Source organism: Chrysochloris asiatica, unplaced genomic scaffold, assembly GCF_000296735.1.
Source record: "Chrysochloris asiatica unplaced genomic scaffold, ChrAsi1.0 scaffold00347, whole genome shotgun sequence".
Lineage (NCBI taxonomy): Eukaryota > Metazoa > Chordata > Mammalia > Afrosoricida > Chrysochloridae > Chrysochloris > Chrysochloris asiatica.
Window position 1 is genome coordinate 1,288,819 of NW_006408865.1, and position 21,246 is coordinate 1,310,064.

The 21,246-nt window shown below is 39.5% G+C and overlaps 1 protein-coding gene across 6 annotated transcripts in view; it reads left to right on the plus strand.

Moving 5' to 3' along the window:
• The first annotated feature begins 4,361 nt into the window (after positions 1 to 4,361).
• APAF1 (apoptotic peptidase activating factor 1) overlaps positions 4,362 to 21,246 on the plus strand; it is a 195,385-nt gene continuing 178,500 nt past the window's right edge. For 2 of the 6 annotated variants that reach the window (XM_006875935.1, XM_006875937.1), the window contains exons 1-3: positions 4,412 to 4,549; positions 4,697 to 4,886; positions 5,915 to 6,112. In XM_006875935.1, coding sequence (XP_006875997.1) covers positions 4,412 to 4,549; positions 4,697 to 4,886; positions 5,915 to 6,112 — 526 coding nt within the window. Of the gene's footprint in view, positions 4,550 to 4,696; positions 4,887 to 5,914; positions 6,113 to 21,246 lie in introns of all 6 variants that reach the window. The other 4 variants (XM_006875934.1, XM_006875936.1, XM_006875938.1 and 1 more) reach the window with 3 other exon arrangements.

The window sequence follows — 21,246 nt, forward strand, 5'->3', positions numbered from 1 at the left end:
GTTATACTAGATTGCAGATTTCTTAAGGGATTTGACTCAGTCTTCTCTGTATTGTCAGTATCTGGCAAATAGTACAGGCTCAAATGTCCAGTGAGTGAATAATATTTAATGAACCCATTTAGACACTTTTCACATTGAATGAACTTCTGATTATTTTTTAAAAAACTATGACATTTGAATCTAGACTTTTGTTGCTGTTAATTAAGTGTTGTGGAGTCAAGTCAGCTCAGACTGAAAGAGTTTCTGAGGCTTTAAGTCTTCACAGGAGCAGAAAGTCTCAGCTTTATCCCATGGATCAGCTGGTGGGCTGGAACCACGAACCTTGTAGTTCACAGTCCAGTGCTTTATCCTATGGAGCCTCTGTGCTCCAATCTGGATTTTAGATCCATGGGAAAATTTGCATTATGTTTGAAACATGAAGAGTATTTTATTATGGAGAATATTCTTTCTTTGGGTCTTCTTACACAAGAAATGACATCAGAAGATATTTCCTGTTACTTTGTCATTCTTAACAGCTCAGCTGAAACTTTAGTAGAGTGAGCATGTAACGAATGTGTTTGCTAGTGAAGACATACACCTTGAACATGAACTAAAAACTCAGTATCAACAAAACTTTGTTCAGTCTTATGTTGTATAAAGAAAAGAAGCGTCTAAACATTAGGATTTCAAATAATCACTATTAAAGTTTAGTTTAAAAGAAGTGCTTTATTTTAAATATTATGATGTGTATGGTTGTTGGTGGTTATGTGCCGTGGAGTCAGTTCCGACTCATAGCGACCCTGTACAGGGTTTCCGAGGCTGTAAATCTTTATGAGAGCAGAAAGCCTTATCTTTCTCCTGCGGAACAGCTGGTAGTTTCAAACTGCTGACCTTGCGGCTCGCAGCCAGATTCGTAACCACTGATGTGTATAGAAAAGTACAACAAATAAATAAAAAAAACAACACCACCACACTGAACAATTCCAGAGGCTGCTACTTGAAATAAGCCATTGAAACATGTTTTTTATGTTGTTGGGGAATTTATACAGGAAAACAAACCAATTCAGCAGTTTCTACAGGTACTAATCAGTATTGATGACGTTTTGCGGGTTGTGAAACCATTCTCACCCTATTTTTCTTAATGGTTCCTCTCCTTTAGCATAAATTTGCTGCTCCTAAATTTCTTATCTGATCTTTCCAGTTGCTGTTGTCAATTTGATTCCATATAGATGTTGTTGTTGTTGTTAGGTGCTATTGAGTTGGTACCATTAGCTACCCTATGTCCAACAGAACGAAACACTGCCCGGTCCTGGGCCCACCTCACAATTTGTGCCCCGCTTGAGCCCATTGATGCTGTCACTTGGCCAGTCCATCTCGCTGGGGGTCTTCCTCTTTTTCTCTGAGGTAAGGTGGAGACCTTACCAAACATGATATCCTTCTCCAGCAACTGGTCCCTCCCGATAATATGTCTGAAGTATGAGAGACGAAGTTTGGCCATCCTAGCCTCCAAGGAGCACTCTGGCTGCACGTCTTCCAACACAGATCAGTTGGCTCTTTTGACAGCCCATGGTACTTTCAATATTCTCCTCCAACATCATAACTTAAATGCATCAATTCTTCTACCTTATTCACTTATTCACTGTTCAGCTTTCACATGCATATGAGGTTATTGAAAATACACCAAGGCTTGGGTCAGACGCACCTTAGTCCTCAAGCTGAGATCTTTGCTCTTCAACACTTTCAAAAGGTCTTGTGCAGCAGATTTGCCTAAGGCAATACGTCATTTGATTTCTTGACTGCTGCTTCCCTGAGTGTTGATCCAAGAAGAATGAAATCCTTGACAACTTGAACTTTTCTCCATTGATAAGAATGTTGTTTATTGGTCCAGTGGTGAGGATTTTTGTTTTCTTTACATTGAGATGCAATCCATACTGAAGGCTGTGCTCTTTGATCTTTATCAGTATTTTAAGTCCTCTTCACTTTCAGCAAGCAAGGTTGTATCATCTGTACATTAAAAGAGCATAATGCTCAAGACAGACCATTTTTACTAGTTATGTTAAACTTTTTGGTTTTAACACTTTAGGGGATATGCTGGTTTAGGATTTTAAGATTATCATAGGGTAGGAGTTTTAGTGGTTCATCCCTCTCTATGACTCCAGAAAGTATGGACTCCATGGGAATGTGAAATTCTGTTCAGCATTTTCTCCCTTTAATCAAGATTCTTCTATAGAATCTTTGGTCAAGATGTTTAGTAATGGCAGCAAATTACCATCTGTCCATTTCTGGTCTCATGGTAAAGGAGGAAGTTGTGTATGGAAGCAGTTAGCCACACATTTAATTTCTGCCTCGTATTTCTTACTCCAGAGTCATGGTGCAACACTGTAGGATAAACACTCGACTGGTAACTACCAGGTCAGCAGTTCATGCCTATATGCAGAATCATTGTGAGTTGGAACAACATTACACAGGTACTGTTTGTTGCTCCAGAGAAAGAGACTAATTGTTGTGCTTCGGATGACTGCTAGCAAGTTCTTGAGACCCCAGGCACTTACACGGTGAACTGGGAGGTAGAACAGAAGCATTAACCGTGTTATTAGGCCAGCTGACTGAATGGCCTGTGAAATCATGACCCTAAATTTCCATACCAAGTAACCAGATTCCATGAGGTATTTGGTTGTATATCAGCAGCCTCTGCAGCTGCTCTTATATTTTTGGTCATTGTTATGAATAAGTTGCCCACACAACTTTTGTGAGTTCAGCTTTTTACAGGTGTGCAACTTACTGATAGCACTTAACAGTAATTGATTGTGTAAGCTACCTTTTTTTTTTTTGTGTGTGTGTGTGTGTGTAAGCTACCCTTAATCAATGCAATTTTTCTAATATAAACTGAAACTCAATAAACTGTTGCTGTGGAGTCAACTCTAATTAATAGTGACCCTTTAGGATGGAGTAGAACTGCCTTAGCGGGTTTCTAAGTCTGCAAATCTTTACTGAAGCAGTCTGCCCTAACCAGTGGAGGGAGGGAGGGAGTGGTGGATTTCAAGTACCAGCTTTTTAGTTGGTGCTTAAGCCTTGTGCCACCAGGGCTCCTCCATAAGCAATAATAGCACCCTCCCATTGCTCCTTCCATACTGCTCCTGGTAACCACAAACAGACTTAGAGCTCTGTATACTTGCCCTTTCTTGTCTTTCTATATAAGTGAATTCATGTAATATTTGTTCTTCTGTGATTATTTCACTCAGAATAACCCAGGCATTTTGATGACTGAAGTTAAGATCATCTCCTTCTATATTATTATATATGCTTTGTGTTAGATATGGGAACAGATTCCTATGTTATCACTCAGCATTCTATCATGACTATGCTTCTGTCTGATATAGACATTTAAGGTGGCACCCTGGTAATGTAGTGGATTGCGAGCTGGGCTGCTAACTGCAAGGTCAGCAGTTCACATCTATCAGTTGTTCCTTAGGAGACAGATGAGGCTTTCTGCTTCCGTAAATATTTACAGCCTCGGAAACGCTACACAGGGTAGCTATGAGTCAGGACCAACTCAGTGGCACACCACCACTACCTCCATCTAGACATTTTGTGTTATTTAAATGCTGTATTATATTTCATTTGATATTTGTACCCTGATTTTTAAAAAATCCATATTCAGAATGATTGCTATTTAGAGTATTTTCATATTTTTTTGTCACCTAAATACCTTCAGTTAAATAAAGGACATTTTTGCATATACACGTATGTGTGTGTTTACTTGAGGTCAAACAGGAGTCCTGGTGAAAAAGTAGGTAAGTGCGCAGCTGCTAACCAAGAAGCCAGAGGTTGGAGGCCTGCACTGTCCTTGGTGGACAGCTGTGGCAGTCTGCACCTGTGAAGATGGCAGCATTGGAAGGCTGCTGGAGCAGCTCTATGCTGTGCGCTCAGGTCCCATGAATTGGAATTGACTGCGATAAAGCACTGGACTGCAAGGTCGGTTTAAACCACAAGGTCGCTGGTTCAAACTCATCAGCTGCTCCTTGGAAACCCTATACAGGGTGACTGTGAATCGGAACCGACTTAACGGTCACCAAACAACATCAGACAGCAATAGGTTTGGCTATTTGGTAGTTGAGGTAAATTCTTAGAAGGGTTAAATAGAATCCTTATTTCAAACAGTTCTATATCTTACCATCCTGAATTCCAGAAAGGCAGTTTCCATTTTGTATTGTGCCTAAGAATGCCCATTTTTCTCACACTTTTGAAACACTGGGTTTTGTTCATTTATAAAAATCTTTATAAGAGAAGATCTAATTTTATTTACATTTCTTGATTGCCTGTGAGGTTGCACATCTTTTCATCTTTCTTTTCCTGACATACGTTTCGGTGTTTTGCCTACAGCTCATGGTTGTTGACAGCTTAGCAGAGAGAGCGAGCAATTTGAGGAAGGATGGATGCGAAAGCTCGGAATTGTTTGCTTCAGTATAGAGAAGCCCTGGAAAGAGACATTAGGACATCCTATATCATGGATCATATGATTAGTGATGGAGGCTTAACAGTATTGGAAGAAGAAAAAGTAAAAATTGAGGTAAAACCCTTGGAGATTGTCTGTGGTACCTTGAAATGGTGTGGAATTTATTTCAGTACTTGTACTGGTTTCTGCTAATTTTTGTTGGAAATGGGTTAATTGTTGTAGACTAAACAACTTAATGTTTTGTTGTTGTTTTTTCCCCAGCCCACTCAACAGCAACGAGCAGCTATGCTAATTAAAATTATACTTAAAAAAGACAATTATTCCTACATATCTTTCTACAATGCTCTGCTACATGAAGGATATCGAGAGCTGGCTGCCCTTCTCCATGGTGGCGTTCCTGTGGTGTCTTCTTCCACTGGTAAAGATTCAGCTGGTGGAATAACTTCATATGGTTTGTATCCACAATCGCTTCTATCACATTGGTTGTATTTTTGCAATTTTGTCTTACTTAGCTCGGGTGGGGAATGTGTGGCTTCTGGGCCATATAAGACCCCGGAATCTTTGGTCTGGTCTTGCCAAGGCTTCTGCAGTTTCAGCCATCATTTGGGGTGAGTTAATTAAATGTTCGACCAAAGATAGCAGGCTAATAATCTTTAAGTTGATGATTTTGTATTGCCTGCTATAGATGGAGTCTGCTGAAGTTACTGTGTGCAGTTCACTGAAAATTGATGTGAAAAATTGTACTTTAAATATTTTTTATTTGTAGCCATGTTAGCCCTCACATTTTCTTTTTGCCCAGGGAGCAGTTACTACTGAGTTCATGATACACATATACTGATTTTTACAGATAATGAAGTAGGTTATAGGCCTTTATTACAGTGATTCTCTAGTTCTGTATATTTATAGAGATGTATTGTTGTTGTGGTTGTTAGGTGCTATCAAGTAATTTCCAACTCATCGTGAGCCATGCACAACTGAATGAAACACTGCCTGGTCCTGTGCCTTCCGCACAGTTGTTATGTTTGAGCCCAGTGTTGCATACACTGTGACAGTCCGTCTTGTTGAGGGTCTTCCTTTTTTTCTGTCCAGTACTTACTAAGCATGGAGTCTTTTTTCCAGGGACTGGTCCCTCTTTGATGACATGTCCAGTGATTATGTATAGGAAAGAATAAGTATCTTTAAAAATCTATTTTCATGAAAGGGTTTCCCTCAATATTCTTCTCTTAACATTCTCTTTTCCCAGTTTTCAATATGAGAAAAAAGGACCAGAGAGTCATCTTGCCCATAGTCATCTTGCAATGTATATGTTTGCTTTTGCTCTGAATGTTCTAAGAAATAAAAAAGTTGCAGTTGATATATTAGCCACTTTCTTAACTTCTATTGGAAATTCATAGACTTTCTTTGTTTTTTTTATGGTACTACTCAGTAACCATTTCAAACCAGTTCTGTTCATTCAAGCTCATTTCTTTTGTGTTTCAGTAAGGACAGTCCTCTGTGAAGGTGGAGTACCACAAAGGCCAGTTGTTTTTGTTACTAGGAAGAAGCTGGTTAATGCAATTCAGCAGAAGCTCTTCAAGCTGAATGGAGACCCAGGATGGGTCACTGTGTATGGAATGGCAGGGTGTGGGAAGTCTGTATTAGCTGCAGAAGCTGTTCGAGATCATACTCTCTTAGAAGGTAAGTTTTGGTTATTCTGTGTTGCTGACTAAGGAGACACCATTAAGGGATTATGTTGCTGTAGTTTCCTGTTGCTGCTGTAACAAATTACCACATATTTAGTGGTTTAAAACCCCACAGAGTTATTATCTTATAGTTCTAGATGTCAAATTTGAAAATAGGGCTTACTGTACTAAAACTAAGATGTCAGCAGGTTTGAGTTTCCCCTGGAGACCTGGCTGGGGTGGGGTCGGATCCTCTTCCTTGTCTTTTCCAGCTTTTGGAGACTGCCTGCGTTCTTGGACTCATGGCCCCTGCCTCCATTTTCAAAGCTGGCAGCGTGTACTGTTCACATCAAAGTCTCTCTCCCCTTTTCTTTACCCTCCTCCTCCTGCTCCCATCACCTCTGCTTTTCACATCTTAATTTCTCTGACTCTCTTGCCTTTTTCTTACAAGGACCTTTGTGATTATAGTGGGCTGAGCCAGATATCCAGAATAATGCTCCCATTTCAGAATACTTAACTTAATCACATATGCAAGGTCCCTTTTGCCAGGTGACCTATTCACAAATTCTGTGCATTAGAATATTTATATCTTTGAGTGGCTGTTATTCTGCCAACCACCAGCCCCAAACCAAACCAGCTGCCATTCTGACTCTTGAGCTTCCTGTGTAGATGAATAGAACTGCTCTATAGGGTTTTCAGTGGCTGTTTTTTAGAAGTAGACTGCCAAGTCTTTCTTCTAAGGCACTCTTGTTGTTGTTGTTAAGTGCCATTGAGTCGATTCTGATCCATAGCAACCCTGTATAGAGTTTCCAAGGAGCAGCTGGTGAGCATGAAGGCATTCTTAGGTGGACTTAAAATGTTGACTTTTCTTTTAGCCAAGCACTTAACTATTTGTGTCACTTAGGGACTCCTTTTGCCTGCCACAGCTAGGAGTATTTTTTAGAAATGATTTCTTGCTGAGACTGTCATAGGGAGACTTGACTAGCCAAGCCAAAAAAGCTCGCTGTGTATCACACGGCAACTAGTATCTCTGGAATGAAGTGTCTCCCTTGCATTTTAATAATTGAGGGAATTGTAGAGTTGAAAAACGACTTTGAAAAGTTTTATCCCTGCCTTCTAGCCAGGAATGGAGTTAAACCTTTGTCAGTTGAGTATATATTTTGGCATCAAGTACTATATGGAAGGAGGTTCTTGGAAAAAAACTCAGTTACGGTAGTGACTCCATTAGTGTGTAACTCAGCTGTGTATTTGGCATCCTGTATTAATTTAAACTGTAATTCCATTTCTATAATTAATTCTGTCACCTGCTTACATTTAAAAATAAAAATCTTTAGTAACTTACCTACATTGTGTGTAAGTAAACCCCAACATGAAAAAAAGTTGGGACTGGACTACAGTAGTCAATAAGGAGTTCTGGTAGTATTATGGGATAGATGCTGGGCTGCTAACCTCAAGGTTGACAGTTCAAACCCACCAGCAGCTCTGTGTGAAAAAGGGGAGGCTGTCTGCTTTCATAAATATTTATAGCCTCAGAAACCCTATATAGGGTTGCTATGCATTGGAATTGACTCAGGGCTTGGTGTTATAGCACACAATGGATTTTTGCAGGTAGACGTCATAGATTCATTTTCTCACTTCAGATATACATGCAGCCAGTAAATATTTATTGAGTGGCTACTTGGAGTCTTGGTGTGACACTGCAGGATAAGCACTGTTTTGAACTGCAAAGTCGGTGGTTCAGCTCTACCATCTGCTCCTTGAAAACCCTATACTAGGTCACTGTGAGTCAGAACCAACTTGATGACACTTTACAACAATAACTTTGAGTTCAGCATTGTTTGGGGCTCTAGGGATCCAAAAAGTAGGCAGTCTGCGTATAAGAAATTGACTCATAATCTACTGGGGAAGGCAGACATGGGAACAATTATGATGCATTGTATGTAGTACAAATTCAGAACATCGAAAGGAGGAAGCGTTAAGTCTTTGATAGAAGGAGATGGACAGGACAGGCATCCTAGTGAGATGACATTTGAGCTGGAGTTTGGAGGCAGAACAGGAGTTTGAGATGCAAACTTGGTAGGAATGGGAGGGCTGGGAAGTAGGAATGGATTGGGGTTGTTATTGAAATGAGGAAGGGCACAGAAAGGTTTAGGACATATCTGAAGGTGTACAAGAAATCAATTTGTGAGTCTGGTAGCTTCTTGGGGTACTTATAAGGACTAATTAGATAGCTCCAACTATTATTTCCATTCCTTAGTGAGTTCTGTCTTTATAGTATCTCTGGGAGTCCTAGTGTGGTGTTCTATGGTAAGCACTGGATGGCAAGGTCTGTTTGAACAGCAAGGTCGGTGGTTCAAACTCACCAGTTGCTCCTTGGAAACTCTATATAGGGTTGGAATGAGTTGGACCTATATGGATTACATCTTAATGTAAAGAAAATGAAAATCCTCACTATTGGACCAATAAATAACATCATTGTAAGTAAAGAAAGGTTTGAAGTCGTTGAAGTCTTCATTTTCCTTGGATCCATTATCAGCACTCATGGAAGCAGCAGTCAATCAAATGACGTAATAGGCAAATCTGCTGCACAAGACCTCTTTAAAATGTTCAAGAGCAAAGAAATCCATTTGATGACTAAGGTGCACCCGACCCAAGTCATGATATTTCCAGTCACCTCATATTCACATGAAAGTTGGACAATGGGTAAGGAAGACCATAGAACAAGGGTGGGGAACCTTTTTTCTGTTAAGGGCCATTTGGATATTTTTAGCATCATTTACAGCCCATAGAAAATTATCACCTTAAAAATTAGCTTCCTAAAATGTGATGGCCTGAACTGCAGTTGACTTTGCAGTACCAGACAAAATGATTTTGTGGGCCTTATATGGCCCTCGAGTCCTGGTGTGGCACTGTGGGTTAATGCGCTGGACTGCAAGGTTGGTTAGAACTGCAAAGTTGGTGATTCAGACTCACCAGCTGCTCCTCGAAACCCTATACAGGGTCCCTATGAGTTGGAACTGACTCGATGGCACTTAACAGCAACAACATATGGCTCTTGGGCCAGATGTTCCCCACCCCTTCCATCGAAGAATCAATGCATTTACAATATAGTGTTGGAAAAGGATATTGAAAGTACCATGGACTGTCAGATCAACAAACAAATCTGTTGGAAGAAGTACAGCCCGAGTGCTCCTTTGAAGTGAGGGCGGCAAGACTTTGTCTTTTGTACTTTGGACATATTATCAGGAGGGATCAATCTCTGGAGATGTGCATCATGCTTGGGCAATTGGAGGGTCAGCGAAGAGGAGGAAGACCTCTAAGGAGATGGACTGGCACAGTGGCAACATCAGTGGGCTCAAACTTCACAATAAGGATGGCGCCAGACCAGATAGTGTCTTGTTCTGTTGTGCATAGGTTTGCTGTGAATGGGAACCTACTCGATGGCACCTAACAACGATAGCAGTATATAGAATTAAAAAACTGCACTCTAACTGAATTTAAGTCGCTCTAAATTATTGGATGAATTTTGAATTTTGAGGGTTAAACCTGACAGTCAACTGTTGAATAATCTCTGAGAGTTGAAACAAAGTTATAACAGTGCTGGAAACTTAATAGGCAGTTAGACAGTTGGCAAATTGGACAATACAGCATGAGGCTGCGTGCTGTATCTGAGATGGAGCAATATGGGCTGTTTATAGTCTAAGGAACAAAGAAGCCAGGGAGGTCCAAATGGTTTGGGGTGAATCTTTTGGATATTTATCAAATGACTCTTGAAGTCATTTCTTCCTCAGAATTTTGTTTGGCTGAGAAGACAAACGATGCATGTTTGAGAGGTCAGTGCTTACCAAGCAGGCTCTCAGAGTACCTGCTTATTTGGGAAGCAGGAATTTAAGAGTTGAAACTGTTGATTATGTATAAATCTACAGAAACAAGCTAATTACGATTTCTCAAAGTGATGTTACTATCTTAAACTTGCATGTGAAACCAGGCCGCAACCATGCTCTTCCTGCTGAGTGTGTGACTTCATCTTTTGGTAGTCCACAGCCACACTACACATGGAATTAATTTTCTACGAACAAGATTGTACACATTGTGTGTGGGCTTAGAACAGACTTTAGCCACTTTGTTTTGAAAAATTCTCTAATAGCTAGCCAGTACATAGCATAATTCATATTCTGATACACTTGTGGGATCTGAAGTACAGAGAATTGAGTTCATCGTATTGTTTAGTTGAGGACCTATTATCATATGTAGTCTGCACCAGCCTTAGCTTCTTGATTTATTCATTTGCTTACTTCCTTTTTAACATTTCCCATTCTCATTTTCTTTCATCTTACCATAGGTAATAACCCTTTTAATGTATGTTCTTTAGTTTATATATGTTCTTATAAAGTATGTATTATTTGTATGTAGACATTTTAAATACATGAAGTGTATGGTATTATTTTATTTTATATTGTCCTTGACACTACATTTTAAAGATTTCCCTTTGTTGCTGTTTATACATGTTGTCCATGACTTATGATTGCTACCCTTCGTGAGGTCTGTCCAATGTATTTTTAGTATTCATTCCACTAGTCAGTGGATGTTTAGATTGCTTGCAACTTTCTGCCACCCTAACAAAGCTTTCACTTGAATGAGGATTTCTTCAGTATGTGTAGCTCAGAGCAGAATCACTAATATAAATTAGCATTCCCTTCCATGCCTTATGAGTGCATCACTCTATGCATTCTGCATTCCCTGCTAGCAGGGTGAGAGGGCTTTGGTATCTTCACTGCCCCAGTGAGATTTGTATCATTCAGTTTTGTAATTGTTTTGCCAGAGCAATTGGTATAAAGTGATAGCCTTTAATTAGTTATTTCTCTGATAACTTGAGTTTGAAAATTTCTTCATAAGCTTGATAGCCTTTTAGATTTTCTCTTTTATAGACTTTATTTATATTCTTTATCAGTTTTACCATTGGTGTTTCCATCTTTTTCTTAGTGCTGTTTACAAGTTTCTTATGCATTTTAGATATTGTCTTACTGCTTTTATACCTTGTAAATATCTTTCCCTAATTTGTCATACATACTGACATTGCCCTGAATGCCCTTAATAGAAGAGAAATCCTTAATTCTCATAAAGTTTCTTTAATCAGTGGTTTTGTTTTGGCCTTCTAATTTGTACTTCCTGAGTTCTGCTTAAGTCCTATCATGTAGTTTTGCCTTTGTATTTAGCTGTTTATTCTAGTTGTCTGATCATCTAATCTGCCTTTATATATGGATATTAATCAGCTACTTAGCTCATCTGTTGTGTTCTAATGAAGGAGGCCTGGTAGTGCAGTGTGTTAAGTGTTGGGCTGCTAATCACAAGGTCTTTGGTTTGAATCCACCATCCACTTTGAAGGAGAAAGATGAGGCTATTTGTTCCTGTAAAGATTCAGTCTTAGAAACTCTAGATGGGTCACTATGAGTCAGAATCAACTTGATGGCAGTGGTTTTGGTTTGGTTTGGGTTGCATTCTATAAGGAGCTAGGTTGTCCCAGTGATTCAAGAACAGCAGGGGGCCATGTCTGACTTGCCCTGACTTCACAAGTGGGAAGGAGAATCAGACTCAAAAGGAGCTCAAGGCTGATAACTATGAGGCATAGGTCAGGCATTCCTCCACCTTTCAGCCTTCTCTACTCGATTCTGACACCAACCCTCCCTTCCACGGCACTCTGTTTACCATCTGGGTTTGCTAATCTGTTGCAGTGGCCACATAGAACTCAGAGATACTACTCCTGATTGTGTGATTTATTAGAGAAGTGAACAGATTGTAATTCGGGATGTACCAACAACTCTGGTTGCAGCAATTCTCTAATTAGAAACACCTCTCTGCTGTACTAGAGGCATGCCTTGCTCTTGTCTTCCTTCTCTTAGCCATCTAGTCACCTCAGCCTTTGCCCTGTTAAGGCAAGTATTATGAACTCCTGTAGCCAGTCTAAATGTCCAGAGGTCACATGCTGCATACTAGCCTGAAACCACTCAGCTTGACTTGGTCCATGGACTTGGAAGCCTGTACCAGCTGTGTCTCTGCATGCTTACATCTCTGCCACTGTTTTTCCTGGTAGGGATCTCATGCCTTTTCTTTCTTGGTAGCCCTGCAACAATTGTCAGTTCCTGCTTCTGAGATGTTTCGTTTTAAACTCAGCATGATGGCAAAACTCACCAATCCTGTTGGTAGAGTTTTGTACTTCTGAGTTTGCCTGGTTCTGGTGTGGCGCTGTTGGTTAATGCGCTGGACTGCAAAGTCAGTTTAAACCACAAGGATGGTGGTTCAAGCTCACCAGTCACTCCTCAGAAACCCTATACTGGGTCGCTATGAGTCTGAACCAACTCGACGGCACTTAACCACAACAACAACCCAATCATTTGGTAGATAGAAAAGCTGTATCAAATAAATTTACAGTACCACAGTTTGGCTGCTAACCGAAAGATCGGTGGGTGAAACCTACTAGCTGCTTCATGGAAGAAAGCTGTGGTAGTCTGCTTTCTTAAAGATTACCTAGGAAACCCTATGGGGCCACTGGGTCTCTGTGAGCTGGAATTGATTCAGCAGCATTTGGTTTCTGGTTATATTTTATATCACGTTATATTTTATTCCCCATTAATTTTTCTAACTTTTTTTTTTAATCTTGTTCTTATCTAAAAACATCAATTTTGCTTGTTTTAAATTGTAGGATTACTTTTTCCATCCTTTCAGAGTATTCTGTTCCTCAGGTGTCTAGCTATTTTGGTGTGTGATCTCATGTTTTTAGGGTTTGGGGCACAGTGAATGGTTAGTGAGGAGAGGTCAGGGAAGAACATCAACACTTTTATTAGATCTGTTTTCTCACCATTGACCTCTGTGTCACTAGTTTAAGAGTAGATGTTTTCCTAAAGGTAATTTTTAATTGCTTTAACAATCATTTCCATGAATATTAAAATATAACAATGTTGGCTTTTTGACATTTTACTATTGTTGTTACGTGCCATAGAGTTGGTTCTGACTCATAGCGACCCTGTACAGGGTTTCCGAGGCTGTAAATCTTTACGGGAGCAGAAAGACTCATCTTTCTTCTGCGGAACAGCTGGTAGTTTTGAACTGCTGACCCTGAGGTTAGCAGCCCAATTCGTAACTACTACGCTACCAGAGCTCCAATAATAAAATTCTCCTTTTTAAAAAAAAAAATTGTAAATAGCTGTAAGTGTTAGAAACATGATTGAAACTGTAATTCTGGTAGAAATTTGTTCTCTTATGTGGTGGTTGGTATATATCAGAAAATTGTTTTTATGTATGACCCTTTGCATAACACAATGAAGCTCTGCCCAGTCCAGTGCTATCCTCCTGATTGCCATGCTTGAGCCCAATTGTCATGTTGTTGAAGCCACTGTTTCAGTCCATCTTGTTGAGAGTATTACTCTTTTCCTCTGACCCTCAACTTCACCAAGCATGATGTTCTTTTACAGAGTTTGGTTCCTCCTGATAACATGTCCAAAGTACATGAGATGGAGTCTTGCTAGCTTTACTTCAAAGAGGCATTCTGGCTGTATTTCTTACAAAACAGATTTGTTTGTTCTTCTGGCCGTAAGTGGTACTTTCAGTATTCTACACCAAGATCATAATTCAGATGCATCAATTCTCTGTTCTCCCTTATTCATTGTCTAGCTTTCACATTCAAATGAGGCCATTGAAAATACCATGGCTTGAGTCAGACTGACTATACTCCTCAAAGTAACATCTTTACTCTTTTAATTTTAAAATTATTTTGCCTATATACTTTAACCCAATTTGCTTTTGAAGTTTTGGCCCTTTATTCTGTATATTTGTAGGGCATATTGTAAAGATTTGACATATATTAAAACCATTTACACTATTGTAAATATGAGCCGAATTTTTAAAGCAAGGATGGTCTCTTGAGAGTCTGTCTTCATATTTACTCACTTCCCTAGCTAAGTTTCATGTCCTCCTCTGGATTTCTTTACTATTAGTTGCCACTAGGCTACCAGGCAAAATGTCATGTTAAAAAAGTAAGATGAGATTAATTTTCTCTGAATAAAAATAATTTTTCTCAGAAAAAATTATCGTTCAAGGCTAAATTGCTCCCTCTTGTGTCCATAGTCAAGATGTTTAGATTGTTTCTGAAATGTGGAGGTAATGATTCAGTATTTAAATAAAAAGGAGCCCTTTTTAGTGGTTAAAAGCACTCTGCTGCTAATTGAAAGCTTAACAGTTCAAATCCACCAGTCAGATTCTGTAAAGATAACGGTTTGGAAATCCTGTGGAAGCAATTCTGCTCTTTCTGATAGGTTCTCTTTGAGTCAGAATTGACTTGACAGCAGTAGATATAACTAAGTGTCGCATTGTGTTGGTCAGTAGGAGGTTTGTAAATCAGGTGGTTGACTTGTCTGTTTATCTTTCTGTATGTTTAAGAGTTGGTACTGTTTCTCTTGCATGTGTTTATAGTGCTGTAAATTTTCTGTTTTGTATTTAGGAGAGAAAGATCTTTGACCTTGGTAATAGGAATTTAAATTTAAATCTGAAGCGATCATTAGCTACGTCAGGATACTTTCTTTACTTTGTTTTTAATGCTGAGATGATTTTACGATTTGAAATAGAAAACACAAATTAAAAAACAAAAGCAAACTTACCTTTAGGACATCAAGTTGTGTAAGATATTTTTGTGTGTGTTTTAAATACCACAAAAGTAGTTGTTGTTATTAAGTTCCATTGAGCTGGTTCTGACTCATAGTGACCCCGTATAGGGTTTCCAAGAAGCGGCTGGTGAGCTTGAATCACCAACCATGCAGTTCAAACCAAGCTTGCAGTCTAATGCATTAACCTGCAGGGCCACACCAGGACTCAACAAAAGTAGTATATTCATTAAAAAAAGTAAAAATTCTCTTCATGTATCCTTCTGTCTTTCTTGTAAATTCCAAAATTTCTCCAGGGATAGTCATATTAACAGTTTGGAGTGAATTATAATTTTTTTTTCTATGAATGTGCAAGTATATACACCCACACAAATAACAACGACAACTCTAAGTGAGGCCTCAGAGATATTGTCGTTTCATAACTGTTGCCCTAAAGTGACTAAGGAACTTCAAGAAACTTTGAGGAATAAGGCAATAGGGCTTGTCTGCCTTCTGAGCCACTGGCACTGATCCTCAACCATGGTTCACAACTCTGTTTTTACCTCAGCTATTGCACAAGCTTTTGTCTCTGGTTGGTGATGTTTAGATTCGCATGCTGATGCTATTAAGTACATTGCTAAATTCTGATCTCATTCCCCTTTCTTCATTCTCAGTTTTGCTGCTGAACCTCTAGACCTCTTCCGTGTTCAGGAAACTGCTCCATCTTATCATCCTGTTCTCAGTGTTCCGCTTGCCTTATCTTAAATAAGGCAGTTCCCTGAAGATAATGCCTTCTCCACAGCCTTTGTCAGTATGTTGTAATTGTCTTCCCTTTATGTTCCACATACTTAGCCACAGGGAGATGGAGTAGGTGTTGCACTTGTCTCTTTTGCTTCATCTAAACTATTATTAAGGTGTGCCTAATCCAAGCCAAGGTATTTTCAATACCCTCATATGCATGCAGAAGCTGGTCAGTGAATAAAGAAGACTGTAGAAGAATTGATGCTTTTGAATTATGGTGTTGGAGGAGAGTATTGAAAGTACCATGGGCTGCCAAAAGAACCAACAGATCTGTGTTGGAAGAAGAGCAGCCAGAGTGCTTCTTGGAGGCCAGGATGGCCAAACTTCGTCTCTCATAATACTTCAGATAGATTGTCAGGAGGGACCAGGCACTGCATAAGGATATTATGTTTGGTAAGGTGGAGGGTCAGAGAAAAGAGGAAGACCCCCAATGAGATGGATTGGCAAAGTGGCAGCATCAGTGGGCTCAAGGGTGGCAACAATTGTGAGGTTGGCCCAAGACTGGGCAGTATTTCGTTCTTTTGTGCATAGGGTCTCTGTGAGTTAGTACCAACTCGATGACACCTAACAACAAACCACTATTTATACTCACTTCTAAAGCTAAGTTTTTTGTCCTTTACGGTTTCTTACTCTAATCTTTCCCAATGATTTCATCATTCACTCATTTGTTGAAGATTGGAGTTCTCAGCTGATACTCTTCCTCGTAAGCCCTTCTGTTGATGTTAGTGATTTTGATATCTATATGAGTGAGTCATCCAAAACTTTGACCTCTCATTTCCTGACCTCTTTACCTCTAGTGACCATTTTCTTCACTTCCCATTAGCCATATAAGCCTCTGATCTCAGTTGGACCCTGGTCTTTGAAATCATTATGATAAACATTCTACTCTTAGCCAGTCTCCACCTATTTTATTCTTCAAGTTCACTGCTTCAGTTCTTAGACTTATTAAGATGTCTCATCTATTGAATCCATAATAGTCTTGCTGTTTCTCCCATCAGCCCCACCACCCCCATGCTTAGACCTAGGTTTAATTGCACATAATCTATCACTGTTTAGCACATAATCTTTTTTTTTTTTACAAACAAAATACTAAAAATAGACCTTTTTATTATCATCTTGAGATACTGTGTCATTAAATATCATTTATTTATCTCCCTATTTTATCCTTTCTTTCAACACTGTTGCTGGTAAGTGTCATGGAGTTGGTTCTGAGTCATTGTGTCCCTCTATGGACTCCTTGCGTGCATCTGTAGGGTAAGCACTGGACTGCGAACCAGTGAGAGGTTAGTAGTTCAAGCCCATAAGCTACTCCTTGGAAGTTCTATAGAAGGTCGCTTTCTTTCAATATATATAGTCTTTTCCATCTAAATAAACAAACCTCTCTTCAAAGCTCATCATCTCATTGACGTCATTGGCTCTGTCCCCACATTCCCAGGAACGTGCCCTCATGTGAAGTCACTTAAGACCTTCTCATTTACCATCCGAGGACTAATCTAGGAGCTTATCCTGTCTTCAACTTTTGTGACCTCATTCACTCCCTATGGTTCTTTTTCCTTCTCTGTAGCACATGCTCTTGGCTCTTTGGTTCTCTGTACCTAACTTTGTAGAACCACATCTTGAGTGAAAGCTGACACCTCCATACCAGGAGATGGAGTAGGTGCCTCTCCTTGCTCCCTGCTGCTTCATCTGGACGATTCCTCCGTCTTTGCAGGAGAAAATCCCCAAATTGAATTCCATTTAAATTTATGATCGTAAGCCTTGTCAATTTTACTAGATTTATTCAGTGGATGTGACCATTGCATAATGCAACTTCATTCTTTACCCTCATTGCCTGTTCAAACCTGTCTGTGGGACCAATTTTTCTCCTGACTGTATAGGTTAAGAGTCCTGGTGTGGTGTTGTGGGTTAATGTGCTGGGCTTCAAAGTTGGTTTGAACTACAGGGTCAGTGGTTTAGCTCACCAGCTGCTCCTTGGAAACCCTATACAGGGTCGCTATGGGTTGGAACTGACTCGACGACACTTAACAAGTATAAGGTAAGAGTCTCCAGGTCACTTCAAGGTACAAAGTAACCTCACTTTCAGTAATCAGACTTCCAAGTCCTGTATAATGCTCCAAATTTTTGTTGCTAAACACTTTCCCCTTCCTCAGTTAGAGAAGCCTGCAATGAGAAAGGAGGTGATTATGGGCATTGCAGGTTGTTTACAGCTTTTTCTTTATTTTTTTTAAGTTATAAATTGAGTGAAGGTTTATAGACCAAGACCATCAGTTTTACATTCAGCAAATCATACGCTTTGTTGTATCTTGATGATTGCAGTCCCCTCCATACAACAGCAGTGTGGGAGTCCAGCTCTCGCAGGGTCGTGGGACACGAGAGGAGACGCAGAGTTGGCGAAAATGAAAGCAATCGAGAGCCTCTGCTTAGTTGGCTGATGTCTCTTTCTCTCTGCCTCTCTTCTGGCCCGGCTCAGCAAGTCTTTATTTTTATACTTAAAATCACACAGTCCATAATGAATTGATACTTTGATCTTTCCTTGAATTATTACACAGTTTATCACAACATTCCTACACCTTGTCATTTGACAACCTTGACAAAAATATTTCTGTGATGTCAAACTGACTTTCATCTCCTTTCCCAGTATGTGATAAATTGTTTCTTCTTGTTTCCACTAAAAGATTGAGTCAAACTTTACACAAATCATTTCTACTTATCAGACCTCTGATTACATCTTCTTAGTAACATAAGTTTCTATTAATCATCAATGCTTGCACTACCTTATTATTTCTACTAACTAATTATCAGTCTTCTATCCTACATAATGTACTACTATTTTCATAGTAAAAAGTATTACTAACATCTACTTATTTTGTTTTTCTAAAGTATTTATTAAATTGCTTGATAACAGTGTTTTTATGTTTCATTTCTTTTGAAGCTGTGTGCCATAAAGCCCAACCTGGCTAATTGCTGCAGGAAATGTAGATTACCAAGTTAAAACTACCCTTCACTTAAGTTCATTATTTTCTGCCTATTTACGCAGGTGCTTGTATGTAGGGGTTTGTGAATTCTGGCTGGTGACTGATTGTGGTGAGGTCTATAGGGGTAGGTCAGCTTGACTTTAGTTTGTTATCTGCTTTTGTGGTCTCACAAATGCAGTTACTTTGTACTTAGGTTTTCTGTGAAAGGGAGTAATTCATACAATTCTCTTTGAATTCAACCTACTGAAGTTGAGATAATTGTTTCTTCCGAATGTTTGTAGAGCTCACAGTAAAAGGCTGTGAATATGGCAATATTATATATTTTTACAAGTGAATTCAGAGATATCCTAAAGGGAAGATAGAGGCCAGCTTCTGAGAATTATCTGCTTTGCATGATGTTTCTCCTTCTGCTGGGACTGTGTCAAACAGAAGAAGCCAAGCCGCTCTCCGCACAGTAGTCCACCTTCCTCTCTGTGGTTACCCATGTACGTATGTTCTCGTTCAAACTCCTATATATATACTCCACTCTTTCTCCTATACCCATTCAGCCTGTCTCTATCCATGTATGTACACACAGAACACTGTTGTTCTAAGGTTGTGTATATATCACTATTTACCTCTATTCTTTAGCCCTTGCATACCTCCCTGTGTCTTCACCTGTATTCATCATTCTTCTGCCAACCTCACTCTTGTATATTGCCCTCCCTGTCACCTGAGCTAACCCTCTAGCCAGTGAACTGCTCTCCCTTCCCTTCCACCCCTGTAATAATCAAAGAATGTTTCTTTCAACATGAAAACTTTTTCATGAGTTTTTGCAGTAGTGGTCTCATGCAATATTTGTTCTTTTGTGAATGACTTATTTCACAGCATAATGTCCTCCAGGTTCATCCATCTTATGAGGTCTTTCTTCAACGTTTCATTGTGCGTATGTACCAAAGTTTGTTTATCCATGTTTCCATTGGTGGGCATTTAGGTTGTCATCTTTTTGCTATTGTGAATAGTGCTGCTGTGAACATCAGTGTGCATATAGCTACTTGTGTCCTGGCTCTTATATCTTATCGTTGTATGCCAAGTAGAGGGATTGTCCAGTTTTTTTCTTACTGTAAAAATGAAAATGGAGGCAGGATAGTATAAAATCTGTTTTTTGCCTTAAAGTTTATTTTATCTGAGATTAGTACTTCCACTCCTGTTCATTTTTTATTGCAATTAGCTTTGTTTTTTTTTTTTTTTTTTTACCATCCATTGACTTTTAGTCTGTTTTTGTCTCTGTGTGTGAGATGTGTCTCTTGCAGACAGCATATTGAAGGATCTTATTTTCTTATCCAATCTGCCACCCTCCATGTCTTAACAGGGGCATTTAATCCATTTACATTCAGTGTAATTATCGATAGGTATTGCTTAATTGCTGCCATTATGTTTGGTTTTTTGTGGTGTTGCTGCTTTCTTTGTTCTGTGTGTCTTCCTTTGTTGAGTTCATGTTTTTTGTATTATTTCTTGTGAGTTTCTTCATAGTTTTAATGTTTCCATGTTCTTCTTAGATTTTCATTCTCTTGATATGTTGTGAAGTGTTAATTTTCTTTGAGGTTGCCTTATAGTAGGATAGTATAAATCTGGACATTGATGTTGTAGGCTTGAATACCAGTTCTGTGCTATATTAGCTGTGTGACTGTGGACAGCTTAGTATTTTCTATACCTCGTGTAATGCTGTAGCATCATCACAGGACTGTGAACCACAAGGAAAGTTGTTCAGACCCACCAGCTGCTCCTCAGAAACCCCATACAAGGTTGCTCTGAGTTGGAACTGATTTGACAGTGCTTAACAACAATATGCTTCATTTAGAAGCTGTGGTAGCATAGTGGGTTCCATATGGATCTGTTAACGAGAATGTCAACAGTTCGAATCTACCAGCTGTTCTGAGGGAGCAAGAATGAGGGCTTCTGCTCCCGTCAAGCTTTACAGCCTCTGAATCTTTAGGCAGCAGCATACCCCAGGTATTAGTTGGAATAGGCTCTGTGACAGTGGGTTTGGTTTCATTTTTTATACCTCAGTTTCCTTATCTGTAAATGGGGATGATAATAATATCTGCTTATTAGTGTGTTGTGAGGGCTAAATGAATTAAAATATGTATAAACCTTTAAATAATTATATTACTATATATAGTGTCATACATAGGTCTTTGTGCATATATGCAAGTATATATATATATTTTTTTTTAAGTTTTTATTGTGAATTATGTGGGTCTACATGGGAGAACATAAGTTTTACATTCATCAAATCATATTTCATGTCATTGCAGTGATTACAGTCTCCTCCATGCATCATCAAACAACCAAAGGGTGTACCCCACAGACCCTCTCCTCCCTGAGTCCAGTGCCCCCAGCCGCTCCATCTGTCCGTGTCATCGTCTCTGCCTCTATCTCTAGCATCACTGTTTCTCTGGGTAGGGTCCCATACTCCGCTCTTCTTACTTCTTACAGGACCTCCACTCCTGGACTGCAAAATCAGTCACTCCCCTCCTTTTGTTACAAAACATCTACCTTTACATTTCTGACCCTTACAGTCAGCCCTGATAGCAATTATTCACTATTGAACCACAAGAGTCTTATCCCCACCACCTTTCATCAACCCCGTCCCAACAGATTGGAAACCACTCAGTGGCGAGTCTACCTTCCCCCACCCCCTCTGGAACTCGTCTCTCTCCTGAAAGCTTGTAAGACAGTCACTTCTTGCCTTTGTAGCC